The sequence below is a fragment of the Rhamphochromis sp. 'chilingali' genome (assembly GCF_963969265.1).
Source record: "Rhamphochromis sp. 'chilingali' genome assembly, chromosome: 12".
In the NCBI taxonomy this organism is placed as follows: domain Eukaryota; kingdom Metazoa; phylum Chordata; class Actinopteri; order Cichliformes; family Cichlidae; genus Rhamphochromis; species Rhamphochromis sp. 'chilingali'.
Genome location: NC_137939.1, coordinates 10786155 through 10806669, shown reverse-complemented (window position 1 = coordinate 10806669; position 20515 = coordinate 10786155). Strand labels below are relative to the sequence as shown.

The 20515-nt window shown below is 41.2% G+C and overlaps 2 protein-coding genes across 3 annotated transcripts; both read right to left on the bottom strand.

Moving 5' to 3' along the window:
* Nucleotides 1-32: 32 nt before the first annotated feature.
* Nucleotides 33-10088, bottom strand: zbtb17 (zinc finger and BTB domain containing 17). 2 transcript variants are annotated; one of them, XM_080897947.1, is made up of 15 exons: nt 9921-10088; nt 8249-8471; nt 7978-8157; nt 7202-7534; nt 6821-6910; nt 5976-6259; nt 5633-5775; nt 5235-5535; nt 4559-4646; nt 3917-4033; nt 3691-3811; nt 3204-3334; nt 2784-3047; nt 2595-2684; nt 33-1189 (listed from the first exon to the last, which is right to left on the bottom strand). In XM_080897947.1, exons 2-15 carry the CDS (start codon nt 8451-8453, stop codon nt 771-773), a joined length of 2766 nt encoding a protein of 921 aa, XP_080754073.1. In that variant the 5' UTR covers nt 8454-8471; nt 9921-10088; the 3' UTR covers nt 33-770. The 2 variants fall into 2 exon arrangements, with proteins under 2 accessions (XP_080754073.1, XP_080754074.1); XM_080897948.1 differs by having other exon boundaries at nt 2595-2681.
* A 481-nt stretch (nt 10089-10569) lies between these two features.
* On the bottom strand, nt 10570-14438 carry hspb7 (heat shock protein family, member 7 (cardiovascular)). Its single transcript, XM_080897949.1, has 3 exons — nt 14021-14438; nt 11614-11738; nt 10570-11501 (listed from the first exon to the last, which is right to left on the bottom strand). The coding sequence occupies exons 1-3, from the start codon at nt 14184-14186 to the stop codon at nt 11322-11324; spliced, it is 471 nt and encodes a 156-aa protein (XP_080754075.1). The 5' UTR covers nt 14187-14438; the 3' UTR covers nt 10570-11321.
* Between the last annotated feature and the right edge of the window lie 6077 nt (nt 14439-20515).

Here is a 20515-nt window from a genome sequence, read left to right as displayed (position 1 = left end):
TATTTTTAGTAAAAACAAGAGCACAACACAAGCAGTGGCAATTCTTTATTGAGCTGATGGCATCTTCCAGTAAAAGTAGTATTAGGGGTTTTATCCATTCTGCAGACAAATTAATGACACAAAAATCAATAGTGACACAAAAATGTCTTGTGACATTTGTCAGTTTGTCGTCACTGTACACAAGTCTAATCTTTTCAGAGGTAACATGACAAATATTATCCAAACACAAGATTTACAACACCTTGCTTCTGTAAAAAGGCATCAAGTGTCCTTTAGTTTAGTACTCATATATGTTCATGTAGATAGCCTTTGAGTAACATTCTCTGCATGAAAATACTTTAAGTACAAGAAAAATATTTTGGATGTTTAAAGAAAATGATTATATTATTATTTCATCATAAAAATGGGAAAAATATCACATAGAATTCTTTTCTTTAAGTTATACTGGGTAAGACAGACTTTAAAATGTTTTATATAATGGACGAAGCACAGTCCTACACTGAAGTCTAAAAATAAACTACACAAAGTAGCATAACCGCCTCTCAACGTTTACAAAAACTACTAGATCTCACCTTGTTTGCTGAAAACAGGACATGATTACTGATCACAAATCTGGAAAGAATTTTTTTTCAGGAACAGTGTCTGTTATGAATCCAGTTCATATTTAACAAAACTCATAAACACACTTCATTTCTTACTTCTCCTTATACAGTATAAATCTCATTTCATTTACAAGCAAAATGACACACACTTTAAACAAATCTGCCCCACTACGACTGCCTCTCACACTCCATCTCCTGCTCCTTGTCCTCCTCTACATCTTTTTCATATGTTTTGATCTCAGTGGTGGTCTCCACCTGTCCATTCTCCACCTTCTCCTGAACTTCCTGTTCTGATTCTTCTTGTTCTTGCGCCTCTCCAATCATCCCGTCCTCTGTTTCTCCCTCTCCAACCTGAGCACGGAAGATTAGCTCTCCTTCGTGGATGACCTGTTCGGGTGTGGGTTGCCATGTTGCAGTGGAATCCCCCTCGGCAGTGGTGGCTGCGGTGTACTGGTAGAAGTCGGAATCTGCCTGAAACATGACCAGGGCTTGAGCTGTGTGGATGCGTACGTGCTGAGCTAAGGAGCTGGCATCCAAGAATTTATCGCCACACGAATCACAAGCATACAAAATCTGCGTGTTGGGATCTGAGAAGAGAAGAAGGTTTCATGAACAAACGAACCATTTTTCAATCTGTGTCCTGTTCTGTGTAAGAAAAAGGAACTGGCTTCTGATGAAGTTTACGGTACTGTTTACAGTACTGTAATAATACTTCTCATTGAGACCATTTAGATGGTTATGCAAGTAGCTGTGTACTTCAAAATCTGTCTCACATACTCATACGTACATATTCAGCTTCTTTTACTGATTATTGTTTTCAGGGTCAATAAATGGACTTCAGCTTATAAGCGTAACACTCCATACTGCTACTCCCCCAAACCATGTCTGATATTTTGTTGTCATTCATAACTAGGGATGGGTATCGTTTAGGTTTTATCCGATACCGGTGCCAAATCGGTACTTTTGAAACGGTGCCGGTGCTCAAACGGTGCTCAAACCGGTGCTTAAAGACTGGAGAACACAAAAGTGGTGCAAAAACCTCTCATGTTCAGCTGGTTTTTTGTAAAAAGATAACAATGTTAGCCTTTTCTGCAGCTATGGGGCATATATGGTATCACTCTTGGCTGGAAGCAGTGCTTAATCAATGGGAAAAAACACAAACTTTGTCCAAAACCTCTCATGTTTAACTGTTTTCCACTTTTTCTTTGGTCATTTTAGGCCTTTTTGGCCAGGGTGAAGGGAGTATCTGCCATCAAACAAGAGGACAGCCGCATGTAGCTATGATGATGTTTGCTAGTTCACCTTACATGCATTAATGTAATAAGGTGGTTAGCCTACTAAACGTAAATTACACGCGAACAACATTAAGCTACTCACGCAGAGAAGAACGGCTGCTGCTGCCATCATCATCCGTCATCATTTCTGCTACACTGACAGGGCTAGGGGCCAGGACTCTCCTCTTCGTGTTTTTGGGGGATATTGCTAACTCCGGGTCCGATAACAGGCAACCCACGCACAGTAGATGTGCTCGGTGTGAGGTCTCGCAGCAAGCTATCATACGGCGCATTTCTGGGCTTTTAAAAAAAACTGCTATGCGTCGCCAGGTGTTTCATCGGATTTGAGGTGTTACCTCCTTTGACAGTATCACAGTATCACCTTAAAGAACTTGTTGCAGGCTGCTGAGTTTGCATATTTTGCTGTGAAGTACAGCCAGACTTTTGACCGCTTCGCCTTGGGCATTTTTAATCTGTAGCTCTGCTCTAAAAGAACGCACGTACCTGGACCCGCCTACTATCCTCGGAAACGTAAAATGATTGGCTAGAAGTGTATCACAGCTCAGGAAAAAAAAGCACCGAAATAAAGCACCGAAATGTGCGCTGCTTTTCGGTCTGGTTACTACCGTTTATGTCAGAACCGGTGCCATCATGGCACCGGACACCGGTACCCATCCCTATTCATAACATTACATGTTTTTATAATGCCAGGTCTTACCTGCTTCTTGCACTTTCTCCACGGCCTTGGTGATTTCAGCTTTCAGAGCTTCGGTCTCATCTGCAGAAACCGAAGCAGCCACTGGAACTACTGTTAACAGACACAAACATTGTCACCGTCTGTGCCTCACAGCCATCTACAAACATCTGTGTTGTTGATTACATTCTAGCCTTGAAGATGTAGTCTGACCTGTCAGCTGAGCTACAGAACTGGCCGCCAGGGCCTCTGTCGCCAGTGTGACGATGTCCTCCGTGGTGACGGTGACGATGTTGATCTCGCTGTCAGAGGTGCATGGCCCCGCTCCTCCATCACCCAACTCGTCTGAGCTTCCCTCTGACACCACCAGCCGCTTCATGCCGGCCTTGCCTTGGTGCACAGTCTTGACGTGAGAGCGCAGATTGTCCACGCGATTGAACCCCCGACCACATTTATCGCACAGGAACGGCTTCTCTCCTGAGACAACAAAACAAAGATAAGTAGTCAATTGACGGTGAAAGATCAGAGTTCTGCTGGATGGATACAAATGTGGTGGGAAACAGAGACTTAGCTGCTCAACAGGTGAACCCTCACTCTCCCAAAAAAAAGCCTTGTAACAAATTTGTTCTTCACCTGTGTGAATGATGATGTGCTTCGACAGGTCTCCCACATTAACAAATGCCTTGTTGCACATCTGACACTTGTGCGGGCGGACGTTGTCGTGATGGCGAATGTGATTGGCCAGTTGACTAGACTGCACAAACCTGCACAAAAACATATATATGATATTTCCTCTCATCTACTTTACTGACACATTTATTCATTTTGTTCATAAGAAAATAATCTTTTAAACAGTATTTTAATCTCTAATTTGGTCAATCTCAGTACTCTCACTATCATTTGAATGAACTATAACAGGTCACTGTTACTTGACCTTTGAGAATGACCACAAATCTATATTATCTTCAATTCTCATTACCGCCTACACAGGTCAAAACCTCTAAACTACACTTAATATTCCCCTCTCAAACATCCCTGTTAAATAATGCCAGTTTCTATACCTCAGCTACAAGTGAGTTTGAAACCTGAGCCTATCATTGCAGCACTGTGCCGTGCTGACCTTTTACCACAGCGATCGCAGACGTAGGGCTTCTCTCCCGTGTGCTGGCGGACATGAGCGATGAGGGAGCTGGCCTGAGTGAAAGCTTTACCACAGATAATACAGACACAGGGCTTCTCTCCTGCAACATATAAATAACTGTTTCACTATCGTGGGAAGTAGATAATATTCACACAGGGATTCAGATGGAAGAATGAAAATAAGTTCCCCAGAATCCCCAGAGTACCTGTATGGATGCGCTCATGCCGCTGCAGAGCTCCGGGATCACTGAAAGCTCTCTGGCAGTGCCCGCAGACGTACGGTTTCTCCCCGCTGTGAACCCGCAGGTGCCTCTTCAGATTCCCTAAAAAGGTATTAGTACACACAGATTAGACCAAATGGCTCAAAGAAGAAAAACAATTCTACATAGTAACACACCAACTAAAAGCAATTAAATAATTTTGTTCATGTATGGTCTAACTATTGGATATCACACTTTATTTTAATAGTATTTATCATTATTTTAATATTATTAGTGATATTATAATTATTACTGAATCTCTAAATATAACATTTGTTGTACTTGCATGCAGTTTAATGGGTTTTTTGTATATCCCAAACCATTTTCAAACTGAATAACACTGACTAACACTACCTACTAACGGAAAGGAGCAAAGTAGGTTTCTGTTAGCAAGTACAAAAATAAATAAATAAATAAAATAACAAATCAATGGTGTATGTTTTGATATTTTTTTGGTCCTTAATTTCTCTCAAGATCAATATGACAGGTAGAATTTGTATTCATGAAGAAACAGAGAGCGTTTTATTCACTGTGACAATAAAAATGCAGGGAGAAAAAAAGCAACATTGTTATTACTTCTTTTTTTACCTGAAGTGGTAAACTGCTTGCCACATTCTTTGCACTTGAGAGGCCCGTCTGTAATGTGGATTTTTAAATGAGCTTTTAGATTCCCAACCTAACGAGGAAACACAAAACAACAAAAATGTTCCTTAAATGACACTTAAGTATATGCGCGCTCAACCGGGGTGACAGCCAAGCCAGTATGACTTTAGTTAAGTCTCTCTGGCGCAGGTTTGGATAGAACTAGGGATCTAGCCTGGGGAACCTTACTGTATCCATGCCCTGCAGAGGATTTGTACCCTGACCTGTTGTTCTAAAGAGAGTCGTGTTGTTTTTCTCCTATCTCCCTTCCCTCACCCACATCCAGCTGCAAAAGCGGGTGTGGAAGGTAAAGTCCAAAGTGGTCTAAGTGGTAACCCCCAAACTGTAAGAGTGGTACCAGCACATTTCAGGCACATCATCAGAGGCTTCTGTCCAGACTCATAAGACTCACGGGCCTCAGGAAGAGGACCCTAGTTTGAGGAACACACACATATCATTCCCAAGGGGTTTGAGGCAGAGTTATATATATATACATATACAAACAGTGAATATTACTATCCAGCTAAGATTTTTCAATTAAAAATAGTGTTGCCTGGAATCATGTTATTCATTCATCGTGTTTATATTTGTCCACAGAAAAGCCAAACCTTTCCAAGGGTACCTGGTTGAAGCGTTTGTCGCAGTGTGGACACTTGTTGCCCTTCTCTGTGTCATGTGTCTCCAGATGTCGCATCTTGGCCGTGGGGTCAGAGAAAGCCTTCTCGCAGTAGTCGCAGTGGTATGGCTTCTCGCCGCTGTGCACCAGCTGGTGGCGCTTCAGATTGCCCGAAGTGGTGAAAAGCTTGCCACAAACTTCACAGCTGTACCGCGCTTCCCCTGTGTGACGTTTGCGATGCAGGTTGAGCAGACTGATCTGACGGTAGCTCTTTCCGCAAGTAGAGCAGCAGTACGGCTTCAGGGGGCTAGGAGTCAACGACAGCTCACTTTAATTAAGCCCTCTGCAGAAGTATGCAAAGATACACTAAATGAATATGAAAAGGAAAAGGAAAAGCCATCCACCTGTGTGTTTTCTCATGGGCTTTACAAGCTGCGGGGTCAGAGAAAGCCTTGTTGCAGTCCCGGCAGCTGAAGGGCTTCTCTCCAGTGTGAATACGCATGTGCCTCTTGAAATTGCCCGTGTGGGTGAATTTCTTCCCGCAGTCCTAAAAAGAGGAAAATATATCGTGAAGCCTTTTAATGCAAAGATATGCATGCAAATGTGACCAACATTTGCATAAAAGCATCTATGATGCCCAGCTTTTCATGAAAGCTCCCAGCATTGACATTTATATCTTCAGAGCCTGCAGACCAGAGCAGGAAAAGCAGGCACAGCGCAACTTAGGCCGTCCCACAAATCCCTCACCTCACATTTGTGTGTCACGGAGCTGTAAGGCTTTGATTCAGATCGGCTGCTCATGCACGCTGACTGAGCTTGTCTTCCATCTCTCTCGCTGCTTGGGCTGTCTCCTTCCATTTGCTGACTTATCTCGTCATCCTCCTCTCCATCCTCGTTATCATCAATATCATCAGCCTCCACATCGCCGGTCTCCAAAGAGTGTTCTTCCTGCCCTTCAGCCACCCCTGCTGGCTCTGCCACCTTATTATCAGTTTTTGCCTGTGATGGGGCTTCATCCTCTGAGTCATTGTCTGGGAGAACAAGAGCAGAAAAGCTCTGAAAATGACAAACTGTCTACAGCTTTGACGGGGAATAGCAATGACTTTTTGAGATATGGGATTGCTGGCTTCATCGGTCTGTTAAAGTGATGACATTCTTTACATCAGACAGAGGTCACTCTTACGTTAATGTTCCCCACTGCGTCTTCCAGACATACCAGCTATAACTGGGGCAACAACTAGCACCATCAGCAATGAAACAAATACAAGAAGCAGGTTTGCTGCAACCTTTAAAGAAATGTGTTTATTCTAATACAAAGCAAATGCTCTAAATCCTATTAGATTAATGTGAAATGACTGCGTGTTTGAAAGGTGCTGAAGAAATATACATGTTTTTAATCACATTTCTGGCATTTTAAACGGAATGTGAAAATGCGGAAAACAACACTCAGATAATCATTCGAGCACTAATCAACCTGAATCTAGAGGTGTTTTTAAATGACTTCGCTTTTCCTGCCTCTGCACAGAGTTTGTCCAGTGGGAAGCTTAAACGAAAGGGGCATTGCATAAGTTCCTTCAGGACAGAGCGCTCACCAGGTGGGAAGTTTCGTCGAGGTGGTTTTCTGATTCTCCTCCCGCGGGAGCTCATATAAGGCGAACTGCCAGCAGATTTTAATGGTGATTCTAATAAAAACAATAAAATAAAAAACGAAAACACTTCTTTGTTAAGCCATCACAATCATTTGTGTTCTTTCCATTGAATTTAACTCTTGATTTTAAACATTTATGTATGTATTTATTTATATAACCTATCGTTTCTTAAAAACATTAATAATGGATAAAATAATATATCAAGATATCAAATGCCATCAAATAAAAAGCTACTAGCATCATGTGGATCCTTTCAAACTTTAAACATGCTAGCATACATCATAATTAAATAACTGAAAAGACTTTCTATGAATATGTATTTACTCAGTATGTAGTCGGCATCAGCGGTGTCGTCCTGGAAGGCGGGTGCGTCTAATGCACCACTTTCTTCCTTGTTCTTGACAGACGTCTTCTTTTGAGTCAGAAGGTGGGACGTTTTTGGGGGTCGTCCGCGGCCTGTGTGGGTTCTAGTGGGTTTCGGCTGAGAAACAGGCTTCTGTGTTTTGGCAGAAAGCTCTTCCTCTAAAATGTCCTGACTTTGAATGGTCTCTTTATCCTCTGTGGGAATGCTACGAGGGCACTCCTCGGCTTGTGATGCCAAATCTGACAGCTGACTGTCAGTTTCCTCTTTCTGCTCTCCTTCACCTGTTTTTTCATCTGGTGTGTTAAAGACAGAATTAAAATCAAATCAAATCGAAATTATCAGGAGCAACATTTCACACATTAGAATGCAGAATCAATGACGACTGTGTTCCATTTTCAACAAACTGAATGCCAATAAGAACAGATAAAGAACCATGTTATGAGCTCAACAAAACAACAATCGGGTAAATATGTATTAATTACTTTTCATTTATCTTTTTTAATGTAGAACAGCATCTGTTAGGACTACTGCCAAACATGGACACAGCAGAAATACACGTTTGTCATCATGCTATGAAAAGTGACGGTAAAATTGGTTGACAAATTTAATACAAAGCAACCTGATGATTCATTTGAAGAATCAAGGCATGGACGGATTAGCTGAGGGCAATGACAATTTATCTGAAATAAAGAAAAAAAGGGTACAGACACGAGTATTCACCGAGGACCTGACTCACCAACAGCAAAATCCAGTGTTATGACGGACGGGGCTGGATTTGACAACGACTGGTACGCAGAACACGCATTCACGATTTCTTGCATCTGTAAAAAGTGAGCTACCGACAGCACGTCTTCTACATTCTGCAGATTTAAAGTCAGCTTTGCAGTGTACATAAAATCCAGGACCTGACCCAAGCCTGAAACGACATTCATCAAAACAACACATCCAGTTAGACAGCAGAGACGAGGCAGAGATAGGGTAGAGCACATAACCTGACGGGGACCGACCTGCTGCATTGCTAATGTCCAGATGTACCACATCCTTCTGGTCCAGAAAGAGGGTGCGGAAGTACACGCTGCAGGCAGCCAGCACAGCCTTGTGGGCCTTGAAGTCCACACCGTCCACGACAAAGGTGCAGTCACACAGCAGGCCCTGCTTGCGCTGCCGGTTAAGCTGCTCCAGAACTTTCCCACTGTGCCACGGGAACTCCATCGTCCTGAAGGACAAGCTCTGTGGATAAAACGGATGAAATGTGGAGCACGAGGAAGCTTGAAAAGGCTGTGATGGTCAGGTTAAATCTGTGTCTGCATTCTTCACCTCTGATATAATTATGCATCCTCCGACAGCATAGTAGTTTTATTATTGACTGACTGCGGTCAGTCAATATTAGGGGATGATTGCTTTCAGAAAAATAGATGTATCAGCCTTAAAACTAAACCTATACATTACAAATTAATATAAGTCAACAGAAATAAGATATAATGAGCTATAATGAAGTATAAATTCTGTGTCTAGACTATATGTCACATTACACCATTACATTATTTATTATCCTTATTTAAAACTGGAAAGTTGTGTTCATTTTAATTTCACAATTACCCCTTTTACAATGTATCAGCACAGAGATGTATTAAAGTTAGCGTCCAACAAGCTAAATCAGTTTTTTAACTGTGTATGTGTTGTTTCACAAGCAGTTTTAATAACAGCAATTGTATTCCTCACACTAATTTGTGTCTTCCTTTGGACTATAACCACGGCTATCATTGTTAACTAAAACTAAACAAAAGCTAAAACTAGCTTTGAAAAATATTCTAGTTAGATAAATAAAAATAAAGCCTAGACCATGAAAAGGGGTAAACTAACTAAAACTATTTTTGGAATTTGGAAAATAACAGAGGAAACATAAATAAATATGGTATGTGTTAATCTGTTAGAATTTTGGCACAAACTGGTTGATGAGGTAAAATTTTGGCTCTGGCATTTGGCATAAGTAATAACCAATAGCAAAATGAAAACTGAAACCAATAAAAACTAAACTAATATAATAAAATCTAAACTAAATTATTATTAATAATAACAGTAATAAAACTATAATAATTATAGCAACGCTGCCACTGGTAATGTCTAAGTACTTTGTTTCAGTTGTTATGTTAGATAATGACATCTCCTCCAGACTCACAACTGTCCCATGGGACGCAACCTATGAACCAAACTTCACAAACATGTTGCGTGTGTGTGTTTTTAAGGACAAAAACGGCGTTTTGAAAATCAACCACTCAAAATGACTGCTAGCTTAAATCCGAAATGCAACGCGAAAGATGCTAAAGGCCAACTAAACCGCGAGATACGACATTAACGCAAGGATGAAGCGTAATCTCGTGTCCCGCTGGCTGTGCAGCTATTTTTAATTCTCTCTTCTTTTTCTTTTTTTTAACTTGAACGTCAGTTTCTCCACAAGTTTTGACAGCGTGGTTTGACGGTGCAATATATCGATTGCAATTCCTCAATCCTTGCAGCTTTGTTATCAGGGATTAATTTAGCATGCCTACATGCGTGTGGTGAGGGAACAAGATGGCGGAGCTGCGAGTCCGGCCTCCCCTCTTGTTGTTTCCACAGCTAGCCTGTTCGTTTCGGTTTTTTAAGAAGCGCCATTTTAACAGAAACCAACTTCCGATTTACCTCCTTGTTATCTCGTCTTCACTCGGGCTTGAAACTGCTGGTCCAAGCGGTCTTACGGAGTTTTTGGCTCAGTTGGGAAAAACGAACCCAATCGAGTTTTTCGGTGATCGATCATACCCCGCTCACTCCATCCAACGCCATCTTCCTCTCTCTGATCGATTGATAGGGACCGGCCGGATGTATCGCTGGAGCACGCGCAGTGGGAACCAATGTTTTGCCGACAGAGGCCACGCGGTGTCGCGATACACCCAAGTTACATAATGTGCAAAGCTGATACCTTCATAACACAGTGGAGCTAAAATGGATTTGTAATAGAATAGTTTGTCATTACAGGCACGTGTAGTGTGTAAATAAGCGCTCTAAGTCTAACTTAATAATCACAAATTTCAAACTGAATCCCTGCGTGCTAAAATGAGCTATATCTTTAGGCTTTATTTTATACAATCAGAAGAGGTCCTTGTCTTAAATCATCGGAAAACTGAAAGAACAAGGAGAAATTAATTTTCTGCGATACAAAAAGTATATTAATACAAGGATAAAAGTAATGCTCCTGTATATTTCTAAGGAAAAAGCCACTGCATAGCTCACGTACAGTGGAGGAAATTATAAACAACAATGACTTCCAAATTATATTGGAGAATACCTCCTTTGAAACCCTATTCTCCTGAAAGGAGGACAGGATGGTTCATAATGCTCCCACGCACAAAAGACTGAATAGAAGCACCTTTGTATATACACCTCTGTGCACCTACTGAATGCGAAATCCGTTTCATATTGATTTCAAGGGTAGTTTGCCTTGTGGTGCTCAAGGTTTACGCAGATTTTTATTCCAAAGATGGTTAACAAAACAGTGGTTTAAGGCAAGTCATACCAAGGATGGTGATAAGTCTCCACAGAAAATTTCTCCAGTTCTGTCAAAACTGAAACAATACGAGTAAATAAACAAATAAATCTCTTAAACTGCCAACTCGTATTTCCTGTCAATAATTTGTAAAATCAGAAGTTCATAAAAAGCATTCTACAGAGCAGGATGGCTTATTGTCAAAGCAGTATCATTTTATTCACACAAATAATATTATACAATAACTTATCATCTTTAGAAGTGACCGGTAAGTTTTAGAATAACACTGGGAGGGGTAGGGGAGAAGTTAACTGATGGGTTGTGTGTCTACATCTTTGTGCAAAATGGTGCTCCAAGCCCTTGTGTCTCCTTAAATTAATGTGTATGTCCCGTTGTGTATGTGCGGGATGAGCTAACTCACACACATAAATGAGCAGCAACAGAGTGGCATTGTGTCACACAGAGCACAGTGTCAGCTCTCTAAAACTGAATGATGACAGTGAGGATAAGAAGCACAGGAAATGGTATGAAATCACAGGAAGTGACGGATCGGACCGTCTCTAGATTTTGATCTCGGTGCGGAAGGTCTGTACGAGCTCATGCTTGGCTGGATTTCGCCGTGCCCGGACCGTGAGGGTCCCCTCGGTGCCCAATGATGATGTCACTGAGGTGGGATCCACGTCCTCGGGTAGCTGGCACTTGTGGGTGAAAGTGTTCATCACTGAACCGTCCTGGGCCAACTGCCAAAACAGAAAGCTTTAGAGATTCATGCGATGTATTGTGGAGATGGATGCTTGGTTAGGGTTTATTTGGCTCACATTAACCCCTTTTGTTTCAACACCTCCCACCCACCTTTTCCGCACGGACTTCTATCTGGTTGTTGGATGTGGTGACGATGATGTCTTCAGGGGAGAAATCTCGCACGTCAACTGTGAACTGGTACGAATCGTCAAGAGTCTTGATATTTCCAGCTCCACCTAAACCCACGGCCAAGACGATGAAAGGATGTTAGAGCACAAATGATGAATCGGGAAGCTACAATTAACTGTGCAAAGTACATATATCTCGCACAGTTAACGTTCACAGATTTTCATCTTCAATACTTCCTGTGTGAATAAACCCACCAGTCTGAGAACCGTGTGCTGTTCATCACTGGAGTACCTGCAGGTGGTGCTTCATTAAGGATGGGCTACACACACTCATTTGAGTGAGGGATCTGCAGTTGTGTGTATTCACCAAAATCCATTTTTAGACATGATCAGAATCTCTGCTTTTGCTTCAACAGCATGACACACCTTCTATTCCACACATTCTGGGCAAACATGGATTTTATTGTCGATTTAATGGATTGAATAGAGACAAAAGATGCACAAGCACCTTAATTATTACAGTTCAGAGGATCATCTGTTTTCCATGGTTAAATGAATCTGAGCTAGCATCTGTGCTGCATGCTTACCAAACTTAGCATGCCCTCGTCTGAACTTGAAAGCTAAGCAGGGTTGGGCCTGGTTAGTACTTGGATGGGAGACTGATTAGGAATACCAAGTGTTATAAGCTTGGGTTGGCTGTAGGTTTGTGGTCCAACTCTTGGCCTCTGCATGCTGAAGTACCCTTGGGCAACATACTAAAACCTCAAGTTGTCTGTTCGATAGAAAGCACTTTGACGAAAGTGCTTTTGTGAATGATGGGTGTTGTGTGAAGTGCTTTGAGGAGTCGAATAGAAATCAGTTACACTCCCTTGTTGTATGTTTCTTTTGTAATTCCCAAACCTTTTTTTTAAGCTCTTGTTGTTCATATTCATATACAAGCTCAAAAAATATGATGAGTAATAATGGTGATTAGTTGACGAGGTGTAAAAATTGGGGTAAAAATTAACTGTGTTTTGAAATTTGGCTCACATTATGGGCAGTCAGCAGACATGAAGAAACAGATCATTAATCTGTCCACATTCATCCATATTCTATATTCACTTCCATTTTTGCTCTGTTTGGGTCTGCACCACCTCTTTGGAGAACATATCTGACTTTTTAGCTGCTGAGTTAATGACTTTCTCTCCTCGGTTGTTCAATAAGCAGCGTGATGAGTTAACCAGAAGTTGATTTTTGTTTTTTTTTTGTTTCCAGCTGACTAAAGTTTTCTGAGAACAGTTTGGAGGCAAGAAAACCGACAGCCGACATATGGTTTGTGGCTTTGTCACTCCTGTGAATCTTCCACATGGCATAATCATTCAATCCGTGCCCGGTGTGACTTTAAGAACTGTCAAGAGGCACAGCTGTAGTCCCGGTTAAATATCCTAGGACTGATAGGTGAGTCGGTCCAGGAAAAAAGCGTGATTTATTCTCTGTCCCTGTGGAGTCTGAGCTCACTGAAAGCCTGCGTGGTGCATGACCTCACACACACGGCAGCAGACTGGAAACGAGTGTGTGTGAGTGATATTAGCTCTGACTTCACGTATAGGTTAGCTTAATTATGTGACCTCACCTCACTGTGGTGTGTGTGTGTGCGCACTGGTCACTGGGCAACCATCTGGTCATTTCTCATGCAGGCGTCATCCCAGATACTCAGTGTGTGATGTCACACTGTTGGCAGTTAGTCCAGCATTCCCAGGTTTGCACGTACTCTGTGTGTGCTTGCATGTGTGTGTGTGATTGCGTTGCTTTCTTCTCAGCAGCGCCCACCTCACATCTTATCTGCTGCACCTATTACAGCACCAACCATGGCTCCAAAACAATGCTGCTCTGCCCCTGACACATAGGAGCACATGGACCATTTAAAGATCAGATTTCACACATACACGCGTCTGCGTGGACCAGCAGCAAAGTGATACGGAGCACTTCACACCAAGTGGACACTGAGATACTGAGCCTGTAGATGAACCAGGCTGTGTGAAGAAAAAAATCTCCTCAACCCTCCGTTTTAAACACATATGTAAATTCCTAATAAATCTTTTAAAAAAAGAGTAAATACATGTCCAAAAATGGAGTCCGTTCTGTTTATTCTTTCAGCACCTTGGCTACAGTTTCCCTTAAAGAAACATCTGTCCACACACAGATCAGCCACACCATAGTCTTCCTCTGAAGATATGTTATCAGTATCACTCCTTGAACAAAAACACACCACTGTACACAAATCGCATTCAAGCGGGCATAAATCATCTTTGCCGTCAAAGCTGTTCCTTCCGCTCTCTTTTACTATTAATTTTTTACCTCTTTTGTTTACAAAACGAATGCCAGAGACCTTAAATTTGCTTCCAACTTACTGGAAAAACCCAAGGAGTCGCTCCCAGGCCTCATGAACGAGCCAAAGTCCTCAGCAAATAGTCCCCGGCTCTTCTCCATGTATGGGTTACCAGAGGACGTAGTTGAGGATGAAGTCTGGTGGAAACTACGCTCCGATCGATAGGCAGAGGAGTTGGTTACACTCATGGATGGCTGTAAGTGCTGGGTAAGGCAGAGGAGGAGTGAAAAGGAGAGAAGAGGGAGGCGGAGAGAGTTGATTCTTCTTGCGGCTATAGTTGCACACACAGGTCTTCTATCTACCTTTACTGTCTTTCTTTTTCTGTCTGTCTATTTATTCTTTTTTTCTGGTTTGTGTAAGGCAGTATCAACCTTTTCCCCCAATCTCTTGCAGCCCTTTACCCACGGCCCTTATATACTATACGGTCCCATGCAGTGGTTGGGAGGTGGCACGTGTCACACAGGCCACAGCTCATTGGGAACACTGTTCTAAATTTATCATAAGACTCAGAGAGCTGATGGAGAGATGGGTCTGTGGTTGGAAAAGTTCTGGGCACTGAAGGGCCTAAGGTTAAGAGAGGGAGGCAGAGTGGGATTTGATAGAGAGAGGCAGAAAAAGAGCAGGGGCTGACAAGGGATAAAGGGGAGGGGGGCAACAGTTGTCACTCCATCACACGTCATCCCTGAAATAGCTTTCCGGCCCTCGCTTTAATTCCCCCTGCTCTCCATCACTCCCATCTGTCTATTTCTTCTGCTTTCATAATATTCAGGGCCACGTCTTTTGACCTGAAATTAGATCCGCACGCGTTTCTGCCGTTTAATGCCAGCGTATGGAGTAGCGCGGCATGGTTTCATCTCAGATGTTTGTGCTCTCACAAGGGCCCGTTCTCGACTGAAATCCTTCACGGTGTCATGAGTTTATTTAATTCAGTCTCCTAATCATGTGCCAGAAAACGCAGCTGCTGTCTTGTGTTGTGCTGAGAGAAGCGAGCAAAGTCAATCTAAAAGTGAAAAAAGCGCCTCACCTCTATTTTCAGAGTGTAGGTTAGGAGAAAAGCAAAGATGGAAAGAATGTGCCTGAAAACAAAGCCACGGATGGGGGCAGGGGCCTCGGTAGTGACATTGCTTTGTGGCTATTAATATCTGCACGGAGAGCACAGCCCATCATGATTAGTAAACACTCTCTGCTCCTTTTTTCTAGTTAGTGCTGCTGACAGCTAATCCATTAAAATCCATTTATGTGCTCTCTGAGGTTGCCTTGTTGACTTGTGATTCATTATTCCAGTCGAAAGGAGGTTTGTATGTAAGACACATTATAGGCAAATCAGAGATCACAACCTCAGTCCTTAACATCTAATAACGACCATCACAGTCAATCTTTACAGAAAATTCCCAGGCAATCCACCATGCAAGGTGATCTTTGTTTTTGAAACGTTACCCTGTATTGAAAATGACGTCACACTGTGTTATTTTCTTCCAGTCTTATCAGTACAGACCCCTGCTGAAGGTCTAAATCCAGCCCAGCAACTCAGCACCTCCCTAACAGAGCCTCCTCCCTACCTAGTAACAGCAGTAATATTGTTACTTTATTTCAGAATCAGATATGAATCAGTGTTTCAAACTTCTAATGGAGATTAAAGCTGCTGGTTGTAGGGATGGGAATTGATAAGAATTTAGCGATTCCTATTCCATTAGCAATATCACTTATAGATTAAGTTCTCATTGGGTATGTTTTCAGAGTCACCAGTATCTTTAAGCAGCAATGCAGAAATTACATTAATGCTGTTGGTCAAATGTTTGCGCATGTTTGTTGTGGTATTTTCCCTCTTTGTTGTGATCAGAGTCTTTACTCAAAAAAGTCATTATTTCACATATTACCCTGGTCGTAATGCAGTATATGACTTATTTACTCCACAGAGTAACATTACATTAAATTCATGTTACTCTGTAAAATAGCTGAAACACATATAATCACTATTTAACACTATCAACCCCAGGCAACATCCCACACACCAAGACAAATCCCTAATGAGAAGACATGTCTCGAAGATCAGTCTCTTAGTGGAATACAAATCTGACCACAGTGGGTTCTTGGCTAGCTTGGCGTTAGCATGCTGTCTGGGCAGATGCTTGAAACCGTGTTGTGTTAGCAGCATGATGCAATTTTTCCTGTCCTCGATGCAGTCTTTCACTTTACCATTTATCTTTTCCTGTTGTGCACTAAAAAAATAACTGTCCAGGCTCTAGACTGCAGCGCTATTTTCCTCCTCTGACACGCAAACTGAAATCAGGTGATTGCAGAGGTGAGGACTCAAGTCACATGACTTGGACTCCAGTCATTAATTGTATGACTTTAGACTTGGCTTAAAAAAATGTTATAAGACTTGTGACTTGACTTGGACTTTACACGAATGACTTGGGACTAAAATTCAACATACATATTATTTAAAAAGTGCGGACCATTAACTCATTTTGTTCATTCACTCTTACCACACTCCGTACGTATGTGAGCGTGAGCTGTAACACAGCCAATCAAATTAACCAGATAAAAAACAAAACAAAAACAAAACAAAAAAACACTCAATCCAAAAATGCTCCCAAGTACATAAACTACGAAGTAGTCAACAAAAAACGAAATGTAATATGAAAAACCTGCGAGAAGAGAATCACTGACAGAGATAGAACAACTTCCAACTTTGTCCAACATTTGAAGTTGCATAAAGAACGGTACCATGGTGCTATTCTTTTGCTATGATGAGATAGCTGACTTAGCTAACTTCATCTTATTAGCAACTGTTCTCCGGGCTACGCTGATGATACTGTTTGGCTTCAACATGTATGATATTTTTGTCATGCTATTTTACACCCGGTCTTACAAGCGCATCCAAGAATAACATGCAAGTTGGTAGCTCAGAATTGTCGGTAAATGGTGAGCAGGGTCCGTTTCGGAAAGTGGGTTTCTGTACCTGAACTCGAGGAACTTGGTCTCCGTCTCCTCCCCATCATTAACCCCGTAGATTTAACACAGTTTAGACTGACAAATATTTATTTTACCATCACATCAAAATTCAAAACCACTGTGTTTAATTTGCAATTAATGCATGGCCGTGTGTAACTTTTGCATCATTTTTCTCCTGTCATTTATGTCAATACATCACATAAAATACTTTGATCTTATATTATTAGCTGTTGTTTATTTGAAAATGTCAGTTATTCTTAACATTGACGCTAAACATTGCTTATTAGAACGCATTAGAACAAAACAAATTTCCCACACGTGGGACTAATAAAGGTTATCTTATTTTATGCAGAGTTTTTAGAAAAGTGTTTTAATAAATAGTTTTTATATTTTTTATTTTCTGAAAACTATGAGGGTTTAAGTGTTAATATTTATTACCGATTAGTAGGAACAAATTAAAGTCAAATGCAATTCATGAATGGCTGCACCTTTGAAAGCATATTTGAAGAATACCAGATGAAAAAGAGGATCACAAATGAACCTGAACAGCCTTCCATATCACAGTTTATGGACAATTGTGCTGGACAGCACAGCATGACTCATCCACAGCAGAAAGCTATCACAAATGCATGATTAAGTGACTTGAATATTGGTTGCAAACTGTCTATTGTGGAAAACAAGAATTTTCGACACTTTCTGCCAGTAGTTGACAGAAAATACAGAGTCCGGTAGTATGTTGCAGAACAATTATATCAAAACAGAGAATGGTCTGGTCGGGAGTCTCCAAGCATCTTTCTTGGAATTTTTATCAGTGTGCAAATGGCTAGAGCAGAAGATGGGATCACTGCTCCCTTTTCACATCCAGTGTACCTTAAAGCAGCTGCTTTGGATCCAGCATTTTCTCTGTTGTGGGTTGGGACACCATGTGTTGGGCAGTTGTGACATAAAGACAGAAGTGACATTAAAAGTTAAAGGTAAAGACTGAATATAGTGTATATTTTTTCTGTATTTTTTTTTGTCTAAAATTGTAATAAAGACTCTTTTGCTGTTGTTAATTTGTTTTGCCAGATCTGATCCTGCAAGATGCTGCGGATCCTGCAAAGTCAGAGCAATCTGTGACTCCTGGTGAGAAACATCAAGAAGACTGTGAAGATGGAGGACTCTTTGCTGCTTAGTATAAGAAGCAGAAGAAGGATGTGGGGAAGAGCAGGGCTACAGCTGAGTCACTACCTGGATATTGCTGATGGACACAATGGCCTCTTGTTCTGGACAATGAACATACAGACTCTTCCTTCTCTATTTCATGTGGGCACCAGAGTTTTGGCAGTACCTTCGTGTGTACCTGCATTTGGCCAATTTGGCAAATGCAATGCACAATAGTTAACTGAAATAACTTAAACTGCACATTATATATATATATATATATATATATATATATATATATATATATATATATATATATATACATACACACACTAGGGGTGCAACGATACACAAAATTCACGGTTCGGTTCGATACTTTGGTGTCATGGTTCGATATTTTTTCGATACAAAAAAAAATGTTAATGCCTTTTTAATTTGTCATTTATTAAAATTATAAATATATATTTTAACTCAAAAGTACAGTTTTTAAATTTAATGTTGCTGAAACAAAAGTAATTAAAAAAATAAATATATCTCAGGGCTCTCAAAATTTCAAAATCCCTGGTAGCCCTTCGGGCAGGGACTCTTCAGTTTTTAGTAGCCCAAAATAAATGTAAGTAGCCCGAATAAAAAAGAGAGCAATTTTTTGATTGATGTTTTGTTTCCTGTTTTGTTTCCTTTACAATATTATACTTTAATGTATAATATTGTAAAGGAAACAAAACATTAATCAAAAAATTGTTGAAAAACAAATTACAACATTGTATAAAAATTACAATCATCAACTCAAATACTTGGTTCTAATTGAACAGAAATTTCTATGAACTTGTAAGAACTGTGTAGGACATGAATCAGTCTGTGTCAGATCCTGAATTTGAAATTTCCACTGAAGTCACGGGTAAGAGACAAGTGGAACCAAGATCTAGGCCATTTGCTTTTTGAAGTTTGCAAAGACTGCTAAATTTTGCCAGTGGTAGTTCACTCTTTGCAACATAGTACGCTGTTCTAAACAGATTTTTCAGGTTTATTTTGAGTATGTTATTTGCAATTGGTGTTTGTTCTGGGAAAGATATTGCAGACTGAGCAATAATGCATTTCTTGGATTTCTCATGGGTTCTAATGGGGGCCTTTCTTAAAATGACTGGTCCCAGTAACAAAGGCGCTTGTCGACTCAGAAATCGAGAGAAAACCAACAACACACCTGGCAGAACATTATGTTATTTACACGGGTGCACATAAGTGGTCCGCATGTGCGCATTCGCTGTCAAAATAAAAGACGCGCACCAGATAAGAAGTTTCAAAGCACTGTTTTTGTCCGCTAGAGTGGGATTTTCACGGCACATTCCGCACCACATCTCTGTGCGTTCATCATTTGTTTGAAGCCAGCTCACCTCCTGCAACCACTTTTCCGAGAATACGTGCTTCTTTTGTGGTTCGGACTCCTTCTGACATTTCTTTGGAGGTGGAGGAACATCACAGTAATTGCTTAAAGGAGCTTCTTCGACATCTTTAAGAGTTTTAAACAAATGTCTGTCCTCCTCTAGAAAATCTTATGTATGCAAACGTGCGTTGCAACTTCATATCTTGTGCGCGTTCTTTTTTTTTTTTTTTTGACAGCGAATGCGCACCTGCGGACCACTTATGTGCAGCCCCGGTTATATAGCTCGTCATATTGCAGCCACAGAAATTCTTTTGTCCATGAAACCATAAAGCTGCACTTTCTTTTTGCCTTATAGTCTGATTTGTCATAACTTTTCCGTTTTGTGGTAAGCTTTTCTTTGGCTGTCACTTCTTCACCCTGACCTGTCTTATTTGGCTCAGCAGAACTAAAATATATATCCTGCTGCTTTTACACACACACACATAACGGTCAGCGATTCTCTGCGCGATCAACCTCTCATATGTTTAAGCTTGCTGCAGGAGATTTCACTTGTCATGTTTGCATAGTAAGCTAACGATTGATAAGACAATGTCAGAGGAATTGGTGCACAAATTATCATCACTCACCAATCAGTGCTGTCGCTCTCTAGCGATTTTGCAAGCCCTGTATCTGATTGAGGAATCACTCATCTTTGGAAAAGAGAGTTTATTACAGAAAAATGGCTCTTTCCAAAATAAAAGCTATACTATACGCTTCTTCTGGGCTATATTCTCAGCAGCATATTGTAGCGGGTCAGGGCTGTTCGGGCTTCTGTTTATACAGTTATGTTTTGTTTATGTTGCCATAGTGACGGGTGACGCCCTCTCGCTGCGGCGGCGTGTCCTTCCGGCGTCAGAGGGCGCCTTGTGTGTTGTTGTTGTTGTTGCTGTGCGGTTGCCGCGCTGAGCAGTTAGCTAGCGGCAGTGTTCTTCTGCAGATGTCAATAAACGGCTGTGCTCCCTGGCTAGCTCACGGGAAGCAAGACCAAACGATACC